This window comes from Rhinopithecus roxellana, chromosome 5 (genome assembly GCF_007565055.1).
Source record: "Rhinopithecus roxellana isolate Shanxi Qingling chromosome 5, ASM756505v1, whole genome shotgun sequence".
Classification (NCBI taxonomy): domain Eukaryota; kingdom Metazoa; phylum Chordata; class Mammalia; order Primates; family Cercopithecidae; genus Rhinopithecus; species Rhinopithecus roxellana.
In genome coordinates, this window is record NC_044553.1 from 76,902,296 (window position 1) to 76,925,936 (window position 23,641).

At 40.5% G+C, this 23,641-nt stretch overlaps 1 protein-coding gene across 4 annotated transcripts in view; it reads right to left on the minus strand.

The window, feature by feature from the left end:
* NEO1 (neogenin 1) overlaps window positions 1-23,386 on the minus strand; it is a 274,840-nt gene extending 251,454 nt beyond the window's left edge. The window contains exons 1-2 of one of the 4 annotated variants that reach the window (XM_030931313.1): window positions 23,007-23,386; window positions 22,210-22,526 (exon numbers count right to left, since the gene is read on the minus strand). In XM_030931313.1, the coding sequence (XP_030787173.1) occupies window positions 22,210-22,339 (130 nt within the window). In that variant the 5' untranslated portion in view covers window positions 22,340-22,526; window positions 23,007-23,386. Of the gene's footprint in view, window positions 1-22,209; window positions 22,527-23,006 lie in introns of those variants that run through there. The other 3 variants (XM_010383274.2, XM_010383275.2, XM_030931312.1) reach the window with 3 other exon arrangements.
* Between the last annotated feature and the right edge of the window lie 255 nt (window positions 23,387-23,641).

Consider the following 23,641-nt stretch of genomic DNA (forward strand, 5'->3'; position numbering starts at 1 on the left):
AGAGATTAGAAAGGAGTGAAAAACAAGGTGACTGCCTAATCTTGATAAATAAACTAGATAATTAGCCTCTGAATAATGAGAAATTGGTTAAGGCCTCCATTTTCAGACAGAACGCGTTTTTAGAAATGGATGCCTAAAACTGAATTACGCTGCAGAACAATTCTGATTTCATCTACAATGTACCTGAACTATGCCTGAGCTGACACCTTTATCTGTTTAGACATGACTTGAGTCCTCAAATGAGTAAAATCTGCTGTGTAAATCAGTACTTAATTAAAGAACAAGCTTAGTAGGCTGCAGGGAGAGATTTGTTGAAATGGTGAATTAAACACTGTTATAGTAAGAGACCTCCTTCACTTATTAATTCTATCATTAGTCCACAAAATTCAAGTCAGACAAGAGTAGTTACTGTTTATGCATTTTTCATTTAAGATTCTAGAGTAAATACTTACTCGGAACCTACAGTCTCCAATGGGCTCACTGACGCCTGGTAGATGAGGGGGAAAAAGCACAGAAAATACTATTCCCATATAATTTACAATCCTGTTAGATCTCCTAGTATGGTACATTCTCACATTAGTTCTGGTAACAGTAATCCTACATCTCTGGTCAACCAATGCCCCAACACTCCTGGAAACCATTTCCTGCTTATCACACACAGCAAAAGGCCTCACTGCGTCATTAACAATAATATTCACCTGTTCTTATGTTCCTTCCCTCTTGTTAAAGGAGAGTTCTCTCTCCTACAATGAGTCGAATGCAAATCTTTCTACTTGTGCTCAAAACCCTCCCAACCTTCTCAGGAAACTTAACACTGTCAGTTATCCCATTTTCCTTGCATACTTAAACTATCCCTCTCAAATAGAGCCTTCCATTTTAAATATGCTCCAGAATCTCATCCATTAAACATAGACACACACACACCCAACTCTTGAGACCTCAACCACTACATTCAGTCATCTCCATCAAGGCTAAATTTCTGGAACTTTTCAGTCTTCATTTCCTCCCTTCCCACTTGTCCCTCAACCTGCTTCCAAATTCCATCTACAGCTGTCAGCAAAGTCAACAGTGACTGACAGGTAAATGCAAAAGACTCTCCAATCCTCACCATACTTAATTCTGCCAGCAGAATCAGATACTCTCCTCCTTGGTTCCTATGATACAAATTTCTCCTGGTTTTCCTCCTACTTCTCCGCTCACTTCTCTGTCTTATAATACCCCATCTTTCTCAATTTGACCACATTCTAAGCAAATGACTCACAAATCTATAGCCCACGTCTTCCATCACACTCCAGACTGTAACTACTGCCCCTGGGTATCACAAAGGTGTATCAAATTCATAATGTCCAAAATTAAACGCATGCTCTTCTTGCCTCCCAAACTTAGTTCTTTCCCAGTAAAAGATATCATCACCCATCATCCTGCTATGCAAATCCTAAAGAACCTTAGGAATCATCTTTGACATGTCCCTCTCCCTCACCACCATATCCAATCCATCACCAAAGTCTACTTTATCACCTAAATATCTTTCTATTCCATGTACTTCTCTACACCACCATCATGCTAATCCAATTTATCTCTGTAAACTACCTAGGCTACTACAACAGCCGAAGTGTGAAGCATCACCATCACCACCACGACCTACCTCCACGCACGCACGCACACACACACTTTTTCTTCATGTATTATGATGGTCAGTTTATTTAATAACCTTTTAAATTAATTGAAGTTAGGCAAAGCACAAATGGCTTGTTTACATGTATTCCTTCCCCATCTCATTCCCACAACAGTGTGAACTTTACCAGGACAGGATGTAAGTTTTAATCACCCTCATGGTCCCAACATAGAGCCTGGCATGCGACATGTACTCAATAAAGGTTTACTGAACTTGTCTGAAATTCACCTTGTTTTGGAGAGTTAGAAAAAGCTTATATACATGAGACTTTCAGATGACCTTTTCATTTATGTTCCTGCTTCCAACAGTTGAGTCAGTTAATAAAGCAAAACTAAAACTTCTAAAAATTATAACTCTGAATCTTTCAGTTATTACATTAATGAAATATAATCCAAATTCTAATGACATTTCACAGTTAAAAAAAAAAATTAAAAGCCAGCTGGGCACGGTGGCTTATGCCTGTAATCCCAGCACTATGAGAGGCAGGCAGATCACCTGAGGTCAGGAGTTCGAGATCAGCCTGTCCAACATGGTGAAATCCTGTCTCTACTAAAAACACAAAAAGTAGCTGAATGTGGTGGCACATGCCTGTAATCCCAACTACTCAGGAGGCTGAGGCAGGAGAATCGCTTGAACCCAGGAGGCAGAGGTTGCAGTGGGCCAAGATCGGGCCCGGGGCACAAGAGCAAAACTCCATCTCAAAAAAGAAATAATAATTAAATTAAAAGCCATCAGACACAGTACAATCATTTCCATGGAAAAACAACTAAAAGACTTTCAGAGAAATGGCAATTCTTTTCAATATTCAGTTATAAAGACATTTCTTAAAACAAAAGTGGACCAAGTGTGGTGGCTTACACCTGTAATCCCAGCACTCTGGGAAGCCACAGTGGGCCAATCATTTGATCCCAGAAGTTTGAGCCCAGCCTAGGCAACAAAACCCTGTCTCTACAAATAAACACAAAAAATTAGCCAAGCATGGTAGTCGCAGCCACCAAGAGACTGAGGTGGAAGAATCACCTCAGCCTACAAGGTCATGGCCGCAGTGAGCTGTGATGGCAGCACTGCACTCCAGCCTAGGTGATGGAGTAAGACCCTGTCTCAAAACAAAAACAACAACAACAACAACAACAACAACAACAAACAACTCAAGTGAATAAATAGCAACTACCCCATCATACGTAAATTACATTTTTCCTTGGAGGAGGAGTTCATTCTCAAACACTGTTTCTTTTAAATTATGAAGCAATATCCTGTCTTTTTAATTAGCATTTAAAAAATGTTTCTCAAACTTTGTGAATACAAAATCCACCAGATGCTTCTCAAAATTCAGATTTCCAGGCCCCAGAACCACAAATTTTCTCTCAGTAGATGTGTAATGATGACCTGAAAGTAGTAACTATACGTAAAGAATCGCTTAGAGCCAGGCACAGTGGTTCATGCCTGGAATCCCAGCACTTTGGGAGGCCAAGGCAGGAAGATCTCTTGAGGCCAGGAGTTCCAGACCAGCCTGGGCAACATAGCAGGACTCAGCCTCTATAAAAAATTTTAAAATTAGTCAGGTGTGGTAGCACCCACCTGTAGTCCAAGCTACTCACGAGGCTGAGGTGGGAAGAGTCCTTGAGCCCAGGAGTTCAAGGCTACAGTGAGCTATGATCATGCCACTGCACTCCAGCCTGGGTGACAGAGTGAGATCCTGTCTCTAAAAAAACTTTTTTAACATTTTTTCCAAAAAGAATCACTTAAGCACGCTGCCAATGGCTAAGGCAACCAGCCCCTACTGAAGATATAATCTTAAAAGATATTACAGCAGTCCCTCCTTATCCATAGTTTTGCTTTCCATGGTTTCACTTTCTACAGTTTCAGTTACCCATAGTCAGCCATGATATTAAAATATTTAGATAATCTGTGAGACAGACAGAACATTCACATAACTTTTATGACAATATAATGTGATAACTGTTCTAGTTTATTATTAATATCTTACTGTACCTAATTTTTAAATTAAACTTTGTCATATGTATGCACAGGGAAAAAACTGGTATAGATAGATTTGATAACTTCCACGGTTTCAGGCATCTACTAGGATATTGGAATGTATCTCCCATGCATAAGGGAAGACTACTGTATATACCATTGATAGGCTTTTTAAAAATCTCTTTTCTATTTTCTTCTAGCTCTTTCATGATTCACTTTCATCATAAAATTAGGCATTTTATGATACATAACAAATGCTCCTTAAATATTTCTTTTGAGTTGAGTTACATTCACATGAGTTATATGTACAGCTAGTAAAACTATACTTCATTTGTTTCATGTAATTAAAATACAGTTCATGATCTCTCTCATAGTACACCACTACTTCCAGATGTTCTAACACCTGAACAAGTGTGAAAGCCACTGCATTAAAAACTGAAAATCTGGCATCAAATGTATTTTTATATCAACTTTATATTACCAATAAAATACATGACCTAAGATGAACAACATATGAGGGAAATTAACCTACATCATGACAAAGCATTAGTTCAAAAGTTTCAATTTAATAACTTTCCCTAAATTGTACTATTCTTGTTGGATATAAAATGAAGACAACCAACTCTCTGTACAGAGTATTTTATGCCTATAACAGATAGAACCTTGTTTTCCCCATGACTACATACTGAAGCTAGCCATTTTCCTTTACAATCTACTCTTTGGCCCCAGTTGCCTGCTTTTTCCCAATTCCTTATACCATACTCAATCTGTCAAACCACCTCCAAAGCATTATTTCCTGAGTAGCAAACTCTAGATTTAAGGTGGAAACAGACCGCTAACTCTTCTTCCTTTAAGTAAAATTGAATATATAATGCCTCTACTTTTCTGTCTTATGTCCTACCTACCTTACTAAACTCTGAATCCCTTATGTAATAAATTAAAAAATAAAAAGGCCATAAAATCCATACTATCCTACTTTCCAAATACGTGTAACATGGGTAATTTATATATATATGTGTGTGTGTATATATACGTGTGTGTATATATATATAAAACATAAACCCTTAATTGATATAATCATCTAGTCACAGAATAAACTGAAATTTACTATAAACAATGAGTAATTCAACTGAAATTATAGATAAGATTTTAACTGGAATATTTTCTATAGACATAAAAACTATTATCAAGGTTTATATATTCATTTATATTCAATGATCTAACTAATGGGTTAAAAAACAAAAATTTTGAACAGACACTGGTTCTCTCTCTTTAAAAAAAAAAAAAGTCTCTTGGCCTCAGAGAAAGGTATCTCTGCCTCAATAATAGGTATGTAAGATCAAAGAACTTGCTGACATCTGTACTCCCAAAATCTGGTACTGCCTCAAAACACAGTTGGCAGTCATGAAAATGTCTGTTGAATAAAAGATGCCCCTACTCGGCTGTGCTCAGTGGCTCAAGCCTATAAGTCCAGCACTTTGGGAGGCCAAGATGGGAGGATCGTTTAAGCCCAGGAGTTTAAGACCAGCTGCGCAACATAGCAAAATCCTGTCTCTACAAAAAAAATACAACAATTAGCCCATGGTGACACATGACTGTAGTCCCAGCTACTTGGGAGGCTGAGGGGGGAGGATCACTCGAACCCAAGAAGTCAAAGCTGCAGTAAGCTGTGATTACCCCATTGTACTCCAGCCTAGGTGAGAGTGAGACCCTGTCTCAAAAACAAACAAACAAACAAAAAAACCAAAAAGCCCCACTCTATCAAAGGGTTTCCATCCGTCGGGAGTTAACTACCCTAGCACAGTCCTTCAGTGATTGCAGAATTTTAATCTAAATGTACATAAAAGTTAAAAAAAAATATTCTTTTAAATTGGATCAGATATCAAACTAAACCAAATGAGAACAAAAAAATATACCCATGGTAGATTCTCAATTCAAGATGGCAAAACTAAGTTCATGCATTTAACCAATGCCCACCAACACCTCAGCTTAATATCCACTAAAATAACTAAACAATTTTTTAAAAAATTAATAAATAAAAACACCAAGGGGAAAATCTGTACCTCCACTGGAAATCACAGAATAGTGACAAGCATTATGTGGATGGACCCATGATAGCTCCAAGAAAAAAGGCTAGCAAAGCACCTGGTTCAGCACTCATGTTGAGGATTAGAGATAAGGGACAGAAACAGACCAGGTGCAGCGGCTCACACCTGTAATCCCAGTACTTTGCGAGGCCAAGGCAGGTGGATCACTTGAGGTCAGGAGTTCGAGACCAAGCTGGCCAATGTGGCAAAACCCCATCTCTACTAAAAATACAAAAATTAGCCAGGTGTGGTGGTGCACACCTGTAATCCCAGCTATTTGGGAGGCTATGGCATGAGAATCACTTGAACCCAAGAGGCAGAGGTTGCAGTGAGCCAAGAACGCACCAATGCCCTCCAGCCTGGGTGTAGTGAGACTCTGTCTCAAAAAAAAGTGGGGGCAAGGGGAAAAAAACGAATACAGGAGACTGCCACAGCTAGCTCCACAATTGATTACCAGCCCTGAATGTTCAGTTTTTGAATTTCAGCATTGCAAAGAATGCATTAGCAGTAAACCTCCCCATCTCACAGTTACCTGGCTATATCTTGCCCCTACTCCCTGCAAACCACCAGACCAATGATAAAGGAATGTAGATCATTCTGTTAAACCAATAATCTAGGAATGTCAAACAAACTGTTAAATGGTAGCAAATCTAAAAATTTCTCTTCTTTCATCTATACCTGAAATATTAGAAGAGGAACCCACACAAACTTCAAAAGCATCCATTTCAACCAGCAATACTGAATATATATAGACATCATCATATCATCATGGTCACCACAGACACTTGAAAAGACCTAGAAGCTAAAAGAATGATTGTTCTATCAACTGGAGCAAAAATTTCCCCTGGAAAATTTACAGAGAGAAATACATTTTAGAATATCATTAGAATTCCCAACTGCAGAAATCCCAATTATAGAAATCCTAAAGAAACTTAAAAGAATACTGTGTATATGAAAAGAGAACAATCTGAAATCAGGGAGATTGCTTTCGGCTACAAAACTACTCAATAATTTTCCAATGAAATACAACTGGGACAACAAACAGCAGATTGCACATGATGAAAAAACCAGACAAACTTGAAAATTTATCATAAAACACAAATAACAGAAATGATGAAAGAGGCATTGAGAGAATTCAGCTTCCAGGAATGATACAGTAGATGGTTTAGACCAATTCTCCCGCTGAGAATAACTAAAGAAACTAGACAAAACACAAAATATCTGTGTAAAGGCAATCAAGGCAATGAGGAATTGAGGAACCAAAATCCAAAAAGAAAGAAAAGCCAAAGGGACAAATCTGGTATGTGGGGATCCTTTTGGCCTAGAGCTATCAGCAGATTCTAAAGGCTACTGCTGGAGAGGCTGAGATGAGCACAGCTTTTGACAGACTCAAGCCCTAAGGGGACAAAAACTGGAGTGAGGGCCTGCCAAGAGGGAGGGCAGACCCCTTAAACTGTGGATCAGAACATCAAAGGGCTACATCCAAGAACTAAAGGTATACCTAAACTATTTCAACTTATAGAGTCTAAAGCCTAATTTTAAATCACCTCAATCCCTGCGTAATGTGGTATGAGACTATTAGTACCTCCAGCATAACCACCTACTGGAAGCAAAGGTAAATCCTTTCTGGGAGAAGGCAGTATCATCCAGATAATCTAGATAATTTTTCATACACAACACCTGGCATTCAATCACAAATAAGAACATGAAAAGAAACCCTCCCAAATCAGGTGATATAACAGACATAAAAGCAAAACTCCTATGGGAACACACATGATGGAGTGGGTTAAAGGGATAAAAAGACAAGATGGAGAACTTCAGCAGAGACCTGCAAACTATAAAAAAGAAAGAAAGAAAGAAAGAAATTACAGAACTGAAAAAGTCAATAAATGAAATTAATTCAATATAGAGAGTGCTGCCTCGAATCAGAATGTAAAGTTATCAAAGACTATTACTGTTTTCCTAACAACCAAAACAGGGCAGACAAGCTACAAATCTATAGTTTTTCTGAACCCATCAGAGAGAGAAGGATGTAAGGGAGTCTAAGTGAACTAAATTCCAATGAAATTTAATTCAGAAAAAAATATTTGAAGGATAACAGCCAAGCCAAGAACTCTTCAAAAGTGATGAAAGTGATCAGCCCACACATACAACAAGCTCAATAAGCAGGATAAATACAAAGAAAACCATAACTAGGCACATCATAGTGACATTTCTGACAACCATAACTAAAGAACAAATCTTAGAAGTGGCCAAAGGTGGGAGGTAAGCACGTTACTCACAAAAGAAGAAAAATAAGACAGCTGACTTCTTACTAGAAAACATAGAGTTCAGTGGACAATGGAATAACATATTTAAAGTGCTGAAAGAATACACTGTTTACCTAGAATTCTACATTCAGCACCCTCTCCTCAAAAATCCAAAAATGAAGGTGAAATACAAATGTTTTCAGACAGACAAGCTGAGAAAATTCATCTCCATCAAATCTAACTAAATGCTAAATTATATTCCCCAGGCAGAAAGAAATGATCCCAGATGAAAGATCAGAGATGCAGAAAAATAAATGAAGAGCAACTGAGAAAGGAAATATGTGGGTAAATCTAAATGAATAACTTAATGAATTTAAATAATTAGATCTAGGCCGGGCGCGGTGGCTCAAGCCTGTAATCCCAGCACTTTGGGAGGCCGAGACGGGCGGATCACGAGGTCAGGAGATCGAGACCATCCTGGCTAACACGGTGAAACCCCGTCTCTACTAAAAAAATACAAAAAACTAGCCGGGCGAGGTGGCGGGTGCCTGTAGTCCCAGCTACTCGGGAGGCTGAGGCAGGAGAATGGCGTAAACCCGGGAGGCGGAGTTTGCAGTGAGCTGAGATCTGGCCACTGCACTCCAGCCTGGGTGACAGAGCGAGACTCCTTCTCAAAAAAAAAAAAAAAAAAAAAAAAAAAAAAAAATAATTAGATCTAAATGAATAGTGAGTATGAAATAACATCTGATGGATCTTAAATATGCAGAGAACTAAAATACACAACAATAACATAACATAAAAACAAAAGAGAAGGACAAATGGAATTAAGGTGTTATAGAGGCCTTGCACTATCCATGAAATCATACAAATAACAAGTTAAAAGAAACATTCAGGAAACACTAAATGAATAGTAAAAGAAATTACAACTGGCAAGCTAAAAGAGAGGGAAATACAGAATAACTTAAAATAATCCAAAGAAGGCAGGAAAAGAGAGAAAGGGGAATACAGAATAAGCAGTGCAAGCAGAAATAAATAATAAAATGGGAGGTTTAAAGCCAAATATATGAACTGCTATATTAAATAGACATGATTTAGTAAAAAGACAAAAACTGTCAGGCAAAAGAATACAAAACCTAACCACATGCTACAAACATAAATATATGACTACAGGGCCAAATGCAGTGGCTCACATCTGTAATCCCAGCACTTTGGGGGGCCAAGGCAGGAGAATTACTTGAGTCCAGGAGTTCAAAACAAGCCTGGGCAATATAATAAGACCTTGTCTCCAAAAAAAAAATTAAGAAACTAGCTGGGCATGGTGGTGTGCATCTGTAGTCCCAGCTACTTGGGAGGCCGAGGCAGGAGGATCACTTGAGCCCAAAAGACAGAGGTTACAGTGAGCTGAGATCACACCACTGCACTCCAGCCTGGGCAACGGAGTGAGACTCTGTCTCTAAATTAATTAATTAATTTTAATAAAAGTTCATAAAGTACAGAGAAGTCATATCACACACACATTTAAGTTAAAATAATTCAACTATGAGAGTGAGAGAGACAAAGAGAGAGAGAATACGAACTAATATAAATAGAACAAGCCATTCTACCTGCCATTCATATAAGCACAAAATATGAGATATGAACTTCCACCAGCTGAGCTCAGCTTCAGAATGTCTTAGTATGAGAATCTCATCACACTGCAATCCCAGAGTTTAAAAAAAAATAAAGTTTCTGTACAATAATACAAGTTTTTCTCTTCATTTGGTAGTTAACAAAAGAAATTATCTCTTCCAACATAGTGGAAAAACTGTTGATGACCAACTTATTGAGAGAGAAAATATCAGCCTCCAACTTGGGGTTTTCTTAAGGTATGTTAAAAGAGAATTACAACAACATGCAATTTTCACTTCACTCGCTGAATTTAAAGATAATGCCAAACTAAAATACAATGTCAATGTACCACCTTTTTTAAAAAATGAATAATCTCCCACCTAGTCATATTCTGGTGAAATTTCTAAATCCCTAATCACATACTCACATACAAAAATCTACAGATTTTTTTTGAAATCAAGTACCTAGTATCTAGTACATAATTACATTACATTCAGCATTAAATGCAGGAAGGAGAACTGCCCAGCGAGCTGTGAAATAAAAAGATCGTGATACAGGAATTTTATATCAAGGTCAAGCTACTATGCAAATACAGAGGCAAATCTAAAAACTTAAGTGTGAACAAAGTGGAACTGCCAAGTATCACAATGTCTACACTTCTAACCCCAAAATTTCAATGACTGACAAGGCTGACTCTGAAACAGAAATGCCTCTACTTAACTGTAACTACTCTGAAGAAGAAATAAATTCGCTTTTCCACAAAGCTTACAGAGTTTTTTTAAAAGTATTCTTCAGAAAGTGGCAAACACTAACTCCTTAGAACCTCCTAATACACACAATCCTGAAGCTTACTTCTCTGACTCTGAACAAACTCCAGAGAAATCACTGATTCATAAAATAAGCTCACAACATCTAACAGGAAATAAATGAAGTCTTAAAAAGCAAATACGTAATGATAAAGTTAATTTTCATTAAAAATTGGACATGCACTATCTCCACCTTCCTTCCTACCATGACAGATTATTCTGCTATGATTTCATCATCGTCACCCCTCTGCTACATGACAAATTATTAACTCCAGAATAAAAATGAACCTTACAAGAAACAGTTTACGGAACATTTCTGTTGCTTTTGCCTTTACTTTGCCTCATAATGCTCCGTATTTTACACTCCTGGACAAAAAACAAACTAACAAACAAAACGCCTGCCCATCTAAAAACCCTACTTACGGCTTCAAAATCAGCTCAAGTCCTAAGAAACTCAGCTGAATATCCCAAACTAAACAAATCTTTATCCTCTTCAACACAAGCTGACTCATTTAACAATCTATTTACACATAGCCATCAAATAAACACAAAAAAATCACGTTACCTAATTTTCATGTCTTTTTAGTTAGCCTTTCCACCTAGTACACGATAAAAAAAAAACAACAATAATAACAGTTTACATTCCATGAATAAGCCAGGCTTTGTTCTAAGCAGGGACACATATTAAGTCACTCATTGTTCATTTCAGCCCAGTAGAGTGGGTGGCTATGATATATGTCACTTAGAGAATTGTTCAGAATTGGCTCTGTATGCCTTCGTTCTCCCTGCCTACTGTTCTAATCTGGGGCCATGACATGCCTGCAGGGGTAAGGGAAATAAGTGACATTACTTTAGCACTAGCTCATTTATTCACACAGGTGTTTCTCAATAAGCCTCCATAGGCAAAATGAAATTTATCATTTTATATAATTCTTACTCTACATCCTTACCTAGCTTTAATGGTGGTATCTTCTTCTGTAAACAGAGGAACGTTTCCTCCCTTTGGAAACCCAACTACAGGTGTATGCCTAAGTCTTTGCCCCAGGCTTTCTTTTTCCTTCCTAAGTGTCATGAACTACACTTAAGGCGTGAACTATCATCTCTATCAGATAACCTGTGAGCCTAGCTTCTAGCCTAGACTTCTCAACTGAGCCCTAATTCTGCAATCCTTCCTTTTACAGGGATGTTCTGCTGACATCTCAGGCTCAAGGTGTCCAAAATGGAACCAATATCCATTGTTCCCAAACTTGTTTCTTCTGCTGAATTCTTTTTTTTTTTTTTTTTTTTTTTTTTTTGAGACAGAGTCTCGCTCTGTCGCCCAGGCTGGAGTGCAGTGGCCGGATCTCAGCTCACTGCAAGCTCCGCCTCCCGGGTTCACGCCATTCTCTCGCCTCAGCCTCCCCGAGCAGCTGGGACTACAGGCGCCCGCCACCTCGCCCGGCTAATTTTTGGTATTTTTTTTTAGTAGAGATGGGGTTTCACCGTGTTAGCCAGGATGGTCTTGATCTCCTGACCTCATGATCCGCCCGTCTCGGCCTCCCAAAGTGCTGGGATTACAGGCTTGAGCCACCGCGCCCGGCCTCTTCTGCTGAATTCTTAATCCACTTTCCACTTTAAATCACCACAGTACCTTGGGCCAAACTGGCATTCAAGTATTTGACTAAATGAACTTAATCACTCCAAACCAAAATTGTTATTTCTGTCTTAAAAGAGGTAACAGCATGTTTCAATTCCTATTTGTTACTCAAATCAATGAATAAAATATTTAATTTTTTTTCCTCAAAACAGAACAGTTTTAAAGCTTATGAATCAACATCAGGTTAGCATGAGCAGTGCTTAGCAGGAGTCAGATAACTAACCCAATTACTCATTTGCTTATCACTAAGTTAAGAACCATAAGCAGCCACGGAAATTTTGACAAATTATAAAGTTTTAAATTATTCCTATTCTTAATTACGTATTATCTATATTTATAAATGAACCAGATTCAAGAAAAGATACAGAAATATGAATAAAACACATGAATAGGCAATTCTCAGAAACAATATAAAACATCAATACAAATCTGAAAAGATGTTCTACTCCATTAATAATTTTAAAATATAAAATTTACAGTTTTTTTTTTTCTTCTATCAAATTGGCAAAAAGACTAAGAAGTCTGAAAATAACCAATATGCTGGCAAGGATGTGCGGAAACAGACATCCTCATTTGTTGCTCAAAGGAGTGTAAATCAGCTGTTTAGTAAACAATCTGGAAATAATGTGAATGCACATGCCCTCTTGTCCTACAATTCCAAATCCACAAACTTACTCTATGGTTTACCCGCACATGTGCACAAATAGGGACATTTATAAACATGGGTTCACTGCATCATTTGTTTGCAATCAAAAACTTGGGAGCATCAAAAAGAAATTGGTTAAATAAATTATGATATATCCAGAAAATAAAATTTCATATGGCTATCAAAACAACTCTGATAAATTTATACACACTCACATGGAAAGATGTCCTAAAACAAGTTAAAAATCAGTATGCACAGCAAAATCCAACTTTTTTTTGTTATATATGTACTGGATATTTTAAGTATATATATAAAATAGACCATAGTTATTAAAAGCAATTTCTCTGGGAACAAGGGTTGAAGTGTATGATTTCACCTTTTATTTTACATAGTATGAAATGTTACATTTTTAACATAAAAATTCAACAATTAACTCTACCCCCAAATTAAAAATCCACATACATATTTCAGCAATCAGGTTTAGTAACGCTGTTAATAAAGATAAACGTCATGGCCAGAGGGGAAGGAACCATACCCTGCCACCTCCCCTCCCCTCCTGGTCACATTTCCTTTCTTCCTACCTCAGGCATCAAACTGAACCCTTACTAATTTGAGAGGAGATTAAGACTCAAGAGATTTCTGAGGGAAGATCTATCTCCCAGACAGCAACTATATCTGTAGTAGGAGGGGATAAAAGGAAAGGCCAGGGGTAGGCAATATCCATTAGTAGTAATGGAAAGGGAAAGAAACTTTCCTCAACTTGGCTGAGACAGTAACTTCTGTTTATGGGAAGATCTCTGTATTCTTACACTTATTTTAAGTATCTTTCCTTGAAACCTTCTGCTGCAGGGGGCATTTCCCAAGATAGTCCTTCTACCCACTTCTGATCAGCTATGGGCTTAGAAATTAGATTACACTGTTTGTTAGAATTGCCTATGAATTAAAGAGAGGCTCTGAACAAAGTCCTTTGGGACTCTGAGATACGTATTTACTTTGAAAATTATTTCTCTTATTCCCTAGTCTTCAGTTATATTCCGGAGGTAGGCTGCATAATGGTTGAGTTCTATGTAGGTGAGATACAATTAATAAACAGGTTAAGCCGGTGCAGTGTCACATTTGTAATCCCAGCACTTCGGGAGGCTGAGGCAGGTGGAATGCTTCAGTCCAGGAGTTTGAGACCAGCCTGGGCAATATGGTGAAACCCTGTCTCTACGAAAATACCCAAAAAAATTAGCTGGGCATGGTGAGGCACGACTGTAGTCCCAGCTACTTGGGAGGCTGAGGCTGGGGATCACCCGAGCCTGGAAGGTTGAGGCTGCAGTAAGCTGTGATCACGCCATTGCACTCCAGCCTGGGTGACAGACTGAGAGCCCATCTCAAAATAAATAAATAAATAAAACGGTTATCACCACAAGAATTTCTGCACACAATCCCTTGAATATACAACACTATATAAATTTAAAACAACTAGTTGCCCGGGTGCGGCAGTAACTCACGCCTGTAATCCCAACACTTTGGGAGGCCGAGGCAGGTAGATCATTTGAGGTCAGGAGTTTGAGACCAGCCTGGCCAGTATGGTGAAACCCTGTTTCTACTAAAAATACAAAAAAAAAAAAAAAAAAAAAAAAAAAATGAGCAGGGTGTGGTGGTGAATGCCTGCAGTCCCAGCTACTTGGGAGGCTGAAGCAGCAGAATGGCTTGAACCTGGAAGGCAGAAGGTACAGTGAGCCAAGATCACGCCATTACACTCCAGCCTGGGCAACAGAGCGAGACTCAGTCCCACAACAAAATAAAACAAAACAAAAAACTAGTAATCCCACCTCCAACTTCAAAAGCTTTCAACAATTAACCAAAAAGATCTTCAAATTTTACTTGTTATATTTAAAGCTATGCTGTGAATTAAAAAACTATAAATGAAACATAATTTGTTATTCTATCCCTAAATTTGTAAATAATAATGCTATTATCTTAACTAGACCTCATAAAGACACATTTTGGTGATTTTTTTAACCACTAAAGCAGAAAAACAGAAACATTCTGTTTTCAATTTCCACATAGTATCATTACAAAAATTCACTCTGCTCAGGACTCCTCAGTAAGTTTTACTATTACTGACCAATAATCAATTCTGAAAATCAGTATGATCAATCTCCAGATTTCCAAAAAACATGGGAGTAGCTGCACCCCCAGATGGCTCAATTATGAGCATTCTCATACATTCAAACACTGCAGTAATCACTTAGAGGAAATGACATATAACTCCTTCTTGAGAATTCTAGTCTACTGGCTTTATAAAACTAAGTTAGGACTACTCTAAAGATACAGAACCAAAATTATGAGGGAAAGCAGCACTATTCCTTGATCAACAGTAACACAATGATTCCAGAATGTATTTTTCTACCTACAGCAGTAATGGCACTTTCTCTCACCAAATCAAGTTACCTAATATCTACCTCACCTCCACCATTAGACCAAATGCTTCCTGAGGACAGAAAGCAGGTCCAATTCATCTTTATTTCCACAGTGCAGTTTTGTGCATAATTAGCCCTCAAAGAGAGACGTTTGCAACCAGCCAAAATTATTGCAACTCTTAGCTTTGCCTATAGAACTGACTTAATAAAAAGTTAAATGTAAGGATTCTTGCTATGAAATAATTTTAAAGAAGGTTATTTCTAAGGATTCTTTAAAAAAGGAAAAGCAGAGACATGCAATCTGAACTGTAGACCACCAATCTACTAACTCCTCAGAATTCAAGAACTGACTTCATTCAGTAAGATAAAACATAGGCTGGGCGCGGTGGCTCAAGCCTGTAATCCCAGCACTTTGGGAGGCCGAGACGGGCGGATCACGAGGTCAGGAGATCGAGACCATCCTGGCTAACACGGTGAAACCCCGTCTCTACTAAAAAATACAAAAAAAAATTAGCCGGGCGAGGTGGCGGGCGCCTGTAGTCCCAGCTACTCGGGAGGCTGAGGCAGGAGAATGGCGTGAACCCGGGAGGCGGAGCTTGCAGTGAGCTGAGATCTGGCCACAGCACTCCAGCCTGGGTGGCAGAGCGAGACTCCGTCTCAAAAAAAAAAAAGATAAAACATATATAACTAGCATACCTCTCTGCCTTTTCTTTATGTAAAGGAGTCAAACAGGGAACCAAAACCTGTTTATATAAGCCAGCTCTGTAAGCTGGTCAATTTACTTTACATCCCTTCCAAGCCTAAGAGTAAGCATCTAAATTTCCGGTAATACTATATCTTAAAATACCTCACAATTACTTAACACTGAAGCAATATAACTCAGCACTAAAGCTATTTTTACACATATAAAATAAAATCATATACAATCATTTGCAAGTAACATAGAAGATTTTCCAATCACATCCTACTTCCCACTACAAAAAAAAAAAAAAAAGACGTACAATAACTTGGGCTTTAGGGAATGAAAAAAGGTGACTTTTGCATCCGAAAACCAGAAATGACCAGTGTTGGAACACAATAACTGAACAGAAGTTATTAAGTTGAAATAAATCCACTGTTCCATATTATGAACTTCAGAGTAAGAGAAACTTGAAGGTAGAAGGGACCTTTGAAATTACTCATTAATTAGCTCAACCTTTCAGTTAACAGATGAACCTGCATTTTAAAATATGGCCTTAAGGACCCAAAGTTCACAATTAAAGGTGGTAAAACCTTGAAAAAGTTATAAAAGTACTAGTCAATGGTATAACTCAATATCATTACTTTTCTATAATAAATGGAACCCTGACTCCCACATACACACACAAGTTAACTTTTCACCAGCAATCCTATATGTGAGAATCCAAAATATAGAAAGACCATAAGAAAGAATATGTTCATCACAGCATTCTTTATCACAGCAAAATAGTAAAAATAACTTCAATATCCATAACAGGAGAATACACAATTAGCAGCAGAATGCAGAGGAATAAAGAACATAGGCTTTGAAGTTGCAAAGACCTGGATTCCAATGTCAACTTTTCCACATGACAGGCTGTGAGACGTTTGGCAAGGCACTTAATATCTGACACTCAATTTCCTCATATGTGGAATGTGAAGAAATTGCCATTTTCCTCACAGGACTGTGTAAAAGATTAAATACATGTGAAAGAGCATGGCACAATGCCTGGAACTCAGGGAGTGTTCCATAAATACTACTTTAATTAACCACTATTATTATATTTGCTCCCTGGAATATTACACACACATTTTAAATAATGGTTATAGGAAAATCTGTATATACTGGCATGGAAGAATCTCCAACACACTCAGTGAAAAAGCAAGTCAAAAAAACAATAGGTAGTATGATCCTGCTTATCTGTAAAAAAAAAAAAACTATACACACATATGCACATGCAAGGGAAGATATTAAAAGGGGTTACTTACGGATTTAAAAAATGGAATTTGTGGGTAGGAGTGATAAAATTTTTTATTCTATGTATTTTTATATTGTTTGACTGCAAACAAACATATATTTATGTATTTTTAAATAAGTTTTTAAAATAAAATGATTTAAAGATAATGTGACAACAAAGAAAAATGGTATTATGTCAAGACAAAACATTTCAAGTTATACATACACCATAATTACAATGTAAAAAGATAAAATGCCTTATAGGCAGTAACTAGAAAGAAATATACCAAAATCATACCAGTGGGTCTAAATTACCTTTTTTGTCACTATTTACAAAATTTTTGAATCAAAAAAACTCTCTTCATTCTAAATGAATCCAAAATTTGGGCTCTGTTTTAAAATCATCTTTCACTAGCTTGTGTTCATGACAAAGTTGATTTTTCAAAATCTTAAACACAAAGCTTTTCCTCACTTCACTTACCTCTCCAGTCAATATGGTCTTACCTACAGTTATTTCCTCTAACTGTTCGCCAATTATTGACGCAACCTTACCCAGAAGCCTAAACCAATGATATGGTAAATAGTTCCCAATCACATGGAAGTCACTAATAAAATAAAGGGTTTGGAAAAAAGACTATTAAATAGTATATAATGAGATTTATTAAAGTTACCCCAATATTTTAATTGAGGTAGAGAAAAACTCATAAGGAAGAAACCAGTAATGATCAATTAAGCCAAAAGAAAAAAAAACTACACTTTCGAATAATTTAATAGAATTATAGTATATTTTTAGAGTTCACAAAAAACAGTAAAGCCATTTTACATAGGTATGGTACTTTACAGTTTATGAACAATTTTACATTTTATTTTTCTGACAATCCAGTTAGGTAGGTAAGGTATTATTCTTGCCTGCCTATATCTCCCAACTTACAGAGGTATGTGAAGTTGTAGAACCCTAAGTCATACTCCATATCCTCTGCCTTCATAAATGTCTTTTCATTATCCCACATCATGTATTAATTTTCATACAGTTTATGAAAATCAGTCACATTTCTTATCTTCTTTGAGCATTCATCCCAGAATTCTATGATCTCTTTTGTGCCTCATTCTGACAGGCAAAGCAACGCCATCCGTCTTTTCTTTTAGATGACTCAGTAAGATCAAAGATCTTTCCAAAGATGACAAAACTAAAAAACACGAAAACTACGATACATCCAGGAGGATGACCAAGCTCACAAAAGATCTGAAAACTAAGTAATGCAAAGAGTGGCCGAAGGAATTAAGGATGGTTAACATAAAGAGGATAAGGGGGAAGGGCAGGGGGGCCCACACACACATGCAAATGTGCACACATGAAATGTGATTAGACACGTGAAGGGCCATCATATAAAGGAATCAGATTTGTGCTGTATGGCCCTAGGGGTTAAAAACAAAGGCAATTCAACATTCAGTCAACAAACATTTACTGGTTATCTTCTCTACGCTACATGCTAGTGCTACATTAGGGAAACAAAAGTGAGTAAGACAACCCAGCCAACTCTTCAGAGGTTGAGACTAGCAGAAGAGACAAGAAAATAAGTAACACAAGATGAAAAGTACTCAGGAAGCTATGGGAACACAGAACAGTGACCACAACTCTCTTTGGAAGAGAGGGCTGGTGGAGAAAAATTCACTGACTAGATAAGGAGTTTCAGAAGTGGACAAGGTGAGAAGTGACAGGAAGAACAGAATGTGCAAAGGTACGGAGATCTCAAGCTGTGTCGTTAATCTGGAGTGGTGCAATGCAAGGTGTATGCTAGGAGTGACAAGAGATGAGGCTTTATTGGGTTTGGGAGAACGGAGGTAAAGAATACAAAGGGCCTCACAATCTCCACGCCTAAGAGTTCTACCACCCAAGCTACAGAACACTAGTAAGAGATTTTAAGTAGGAGAGCGGCATGCTCAGGAAAATATTTCAGAAAGCTCATCCTAGCAGGACAGACTTCTGGAGGGTAACAGTACAGACAAAGAGATTAATTATGGAGCCACTACTGTTAGCCCATGTGGGGATGAAGATGAAAAGATACCGATTCAGAGTCAAGAAATAGCTGAGAGATAAAAAGCAAAAAGCACTATCAGCTATGGGAATGGGAAGAGGAGGTCTTCTTGATCTCAGCTTGGGCAAGTGGGTAACAGTGATGACCAAGGCAGGCAACACAAGAAGACAAATCCATGCAATCATTCCAACAACATGAGAGACAGGGGCCAGCAGCTGGTTTGTTCTTGCTTAGAGAATGGGAATGAAGGAAGCACGAGGGAAGATGACACAGAGTTTAACTTCGAACTTGAGTAACCTAAGATGCCTATTTAGTGAAGGTAGCAAGTGGCACGTGAGAAAGCGTGAATTAAGAGAGTCCTTAGCTCACAGGTGGCAACTGGGGGCAAACAGAGTATGTAAAATGAGATAAGCTTTAGATACTAATATTTAATGAGTTAAAGAAAAGTCAGAAAGACAAATGAAGAATTAATCAGAGAAGAGATTAACCTGAAGATAGGGTAATGCTGAAAAAGGTAAGCAAAGAGGAAAAAATATAAGAAGGGTGGGGAGGGTGAAAACTACAGTGAAATGTACTGTATAAAGCAAAATTTTCTAACAGATGTTATTCAACACAGAAATGGACTACCCTGTAAGGCAATGAATCACATCATGAAATAAATGGTTCAGGCAGAAGCTATAGAGTCCTCGGTGAAGAATGTTCACTCTAAATAGAGAAGACCTGCATTGCACAGGCTGCTGTCATGTCATCTTCCCCAAGGTCCCTATGTATCTTTTCAGTAATCTGCCCTTCTTCACAATACAAGATTATGTTCCTACTCAATTCCAACTCTCCTCTCTTGCTGACCATTTTCTATCACCCGTCCTTGACTTTTTACTTTTTCCTCCACCTCCGTTATGTCTATGTCTAACCTCAGACAGAAAAACACCTTCCATTTATCCTACTGTCCCACATCTCTATTTGGCTCCACCTTTTACTACTGAACATATCTACTCTCCTACCAGATGGGTATTAATCCCCTACAAAAAGATTTCTGAGTCTATCACTCTACAAAAATAAAAAAAAATAAAACTACTGACAAAGGACATCTGACTTGTGGACAGCTCGTTCCAGTTGCTGCTTACTCAGTTCTCCAGTCTCTTGATCTCTTCCGCAGTTTTATGGCAGAACTGACCAATCCCTCCTTATTGCAGTTATTCCTTTCACTTTTGTAATGAAGCACAGCGGTTTACAGGAAGCACTCTGGACCGAGAACCAGAAGATCTACGTTCTAGACCCAACTACACCACTAATTACCTGGGAGCCTCCCCACCTCCACTCCTACTCACTCCTCAGATCTCAGTTCTTGTGAGGCACCCTAACACCCAGACTAGGTTATGTCACTTCAGTACCCACTTTCTCAAAACCTATTCTCCTTTGTAGTGCTTATCACAATTCCTTAATTATATAATTAGTAGCTGGATGGCCATCTTTCCTACCCACACACCAGACTGTAAAATCCATGAAGGCAGAGAGCACATGCCTTGCACCTCATCTGTGCAAAATAAAACCTGTCAATTGAGTTAATGTTGAAACAGATGTCAAGACCGCTTCCTAAGAGACTGCTTACATTATTTTATTATCCTAAGTAATAAAATCACTAGCATTTTAGTTACTTACAAAATTATTGACAAAGCTTCAAACAAAAACTCCATCTATTAACAAAAACTCCATCTATTAACTTGAAATTTGATGAACTACATATGAACTACCATATAAAACAGATCATGAGTAATAGGAACTTGTTTTCTAAACACTTCAGCACCAAAATGTGTTCTAAACCATATATGAACTGAATGTATAAATGTACATCATGACATAAGCGATGTTTAATTTGACATTAAAACACTACTGTTTACGTAGCTGTTTAGAGAATACCCACTGGTACTTTAGTTTAAAGCTGTTCTTTACCATTGGCAAAAGCCATGAGCTACATACACAGCGAGGAAATGAAAAGTTTATCAGTCAAGTTACCTTTCAGTGTGATTTCAAATAATATTTCATATAAATCAGGGAAAAACAAGTACTGGGTCAACGGTAAGATTGCTTTCAAATGTAAAAATATATCTCACACGAGTGAAAGTTTTGTCAAGTTTTACGGTACCCCACCTTGGTCAAACAATTTTAACAGATTACATGCTAATTTGACTTTCAACTGCTGAGTGTATCCTGCTCAACAATACCGTAAGGTCCTTCCTGGAAGGCTTGGCATTTTTGTTCGTTGGTCCCCTTAAGTAAATAGGAACGCAGGTGGTTTCAGTAATCTATAATATTCCAAAACAGAACTGAAAATGGCTTTTGAGGTTCAATATGTTTATACAATGCCATCTCAAAACATCGTACAAGTACTTAAAATCCGATGCTCAGACAATTCCCTTGGTTAAGAGTGGTTAACAGGCTGTAAATATAGTTGTAATCCCCAGGAAAGAAGAGGCATTCCATAACGGAAACACTAAGAGACGATCACTCCGAGCCGCTCTCCAAGGCGTCCTCATCGTTAAATCAACACCAGGGGTTGTGAGCGGGCAATTGTGCCCCTCTGACACCCCGCTCTTCCGCAGACTTCGGGCTCCAATCCCCGCGCGAGGAGTCCCTCGAGACCAGCCAGCGCTTCCCCGAGACTTCGGAAGCTGGGAAATCCCTGGCCAGGGAACCAGGAGTTCAAGCCCCCTCCCCTTTCCTTTCCTGAAAATTAATGAATTGGCCATCCGATTGTTTATTTAATGAGGTGTGTAGTGGCCTCTACTGGTGCTAGTGTGAGCACAAGAATGTCCCACTCTTACAAGTGGGATGAACCTGGGGGAGGGGAGAGAGGCGAGGGGTGAACCTGCCTCCAGGTACAAAGCTCGGAACTAGACCTCTGCGCCCCCGACCTGCCCCCCGGCAGCCGCCCCTCCACCGGCGGCGCCCCCTTTCGCCCTTCCCTCCCCACCACGCACGATCCCCTTTCTCTACGGCAACCGGAGCCGAGGCAGAGAAGTTCCTGCACGTTTCCTTCTGGATCCTAAACAAAAACACCCGAGCCACCGCCGCCTGAGCCGATGCCGCGCCCCCGCGCACCCCCGGGCCCGCGCCCGCCGCTTACCTGGGGACTGCGGCGCGGAGCCGCTCCTGGCGGCCGCGGCGCCCGGCGTCCGGCGCCCGAGCAGCAGCAGGCAGTAGAGCCACAAGGAGGAGGTGCTGAGGAGTCGCCGGGCTCCCCGCTCCGCCGCCATCTCTTCCCCGAGAGTGAGCGGCGTCGGCGGCGACAGCGCCGCGGAGCCCTTGCCTTCTTCCCTCCCGCGCGTCTCAGCCGGTCCCTCGCTGCAGGCTCGGCTCCCGCGGCCGCCGCTGCTCCAGCCCGGCCCGGCCCGGCCCGCGCGGCCCCTCTCGCGGGAGGGGAGACTCGGGGGCGCCTCCCTCCTGCAGGGGGGCGGGGAGGGGAGGAGAGCGGAGAGGGGGAGTCAGTACATTCCGGGGCGGGGGGGGGTGGGTCGGTCTCCAGGTTCCAGGCGCCGCCACCCGCCGCCGACTCCGGCTCCACACACCAGCGCGAGGGGGGCGGAGACCTAGGACGGCGGGGGCGGGGGGCGGGAGTCCCGGGCGCGCGCGCGCGCACGCGCGCGTCTCCCTCGCCCGCACCCCCTGGGCTCCGCGCGCGGCCCGCCCCCGCTCCAATCCCGGCTGCCGCCTCGCGGGCCGCGACGGGCCCGCTCCCCTCCCCCTTCTCCCCGGAGCCGCTGACTGGTGCGGGGCGCGCGCACCGGGTGCTGCTGCTGGCGTCAGGGAAACCCCGGAGAAGCGGATCCTCCTCCTCCTCCCCCCGCCCGCTAGCCGCAGCCCCTCGGCTCCGCGCGCCCCCGCCTCCTACTCCTCGCCCCGGGGACAAATTTCCCCCCTCACCTCCCCAGACGCCTCTGGCTGCAGAGACCTGAGGGCGAGAGGCGCTCCGAGCTCAGGCTGGTCTGGGAGGCCGGCGTGGGCGCGCACCTCTGCACAGTCCGGGCCTGGAGCGTCTATATAGGGCCTCAGAGGAAACCGAATGGCCTCCGGGAGGAAACCTGGGTGCGCAGTGGGTCGGCGCGGGGATTTATGTGCTCGCCAAAAACAATAGCGATCCCGCCCGGCTCTTGCTGGGCCCTGGCGCGGCTCCCGTGGGAGGGGGCCGGCCGCGCAGCCGCTGACCTCCGGCTTCCAGGCCTGGCCGTCCTCGCCGCGCGCTTCCCCCGGGCAGCGTCGGGACCCGCCCGAACCGCGCCCCCACCCGCGTCGCTGGGCCCAGGTCCAGGGAACTAGGCACAGACAAAGGTGCCCGCTGTCCACTTCCTCAGTTCGTGCGGGGGCCCCGACCGAGCCCTGGGACTCCCGGGGGCCAGTGCTCTCGCAGTAACTGCTACGTCTTACCTGTACCTTTGCGGGACACTTCGCGTTTTCCTACCTGGGAATCACGTCTTTCGCTGATAAACCAAGGAGCAAGTGGGATATGATTTTAAACCACTTAGTAATCGTGAGGCATCACCCAGGCTACCCAAAGTTAG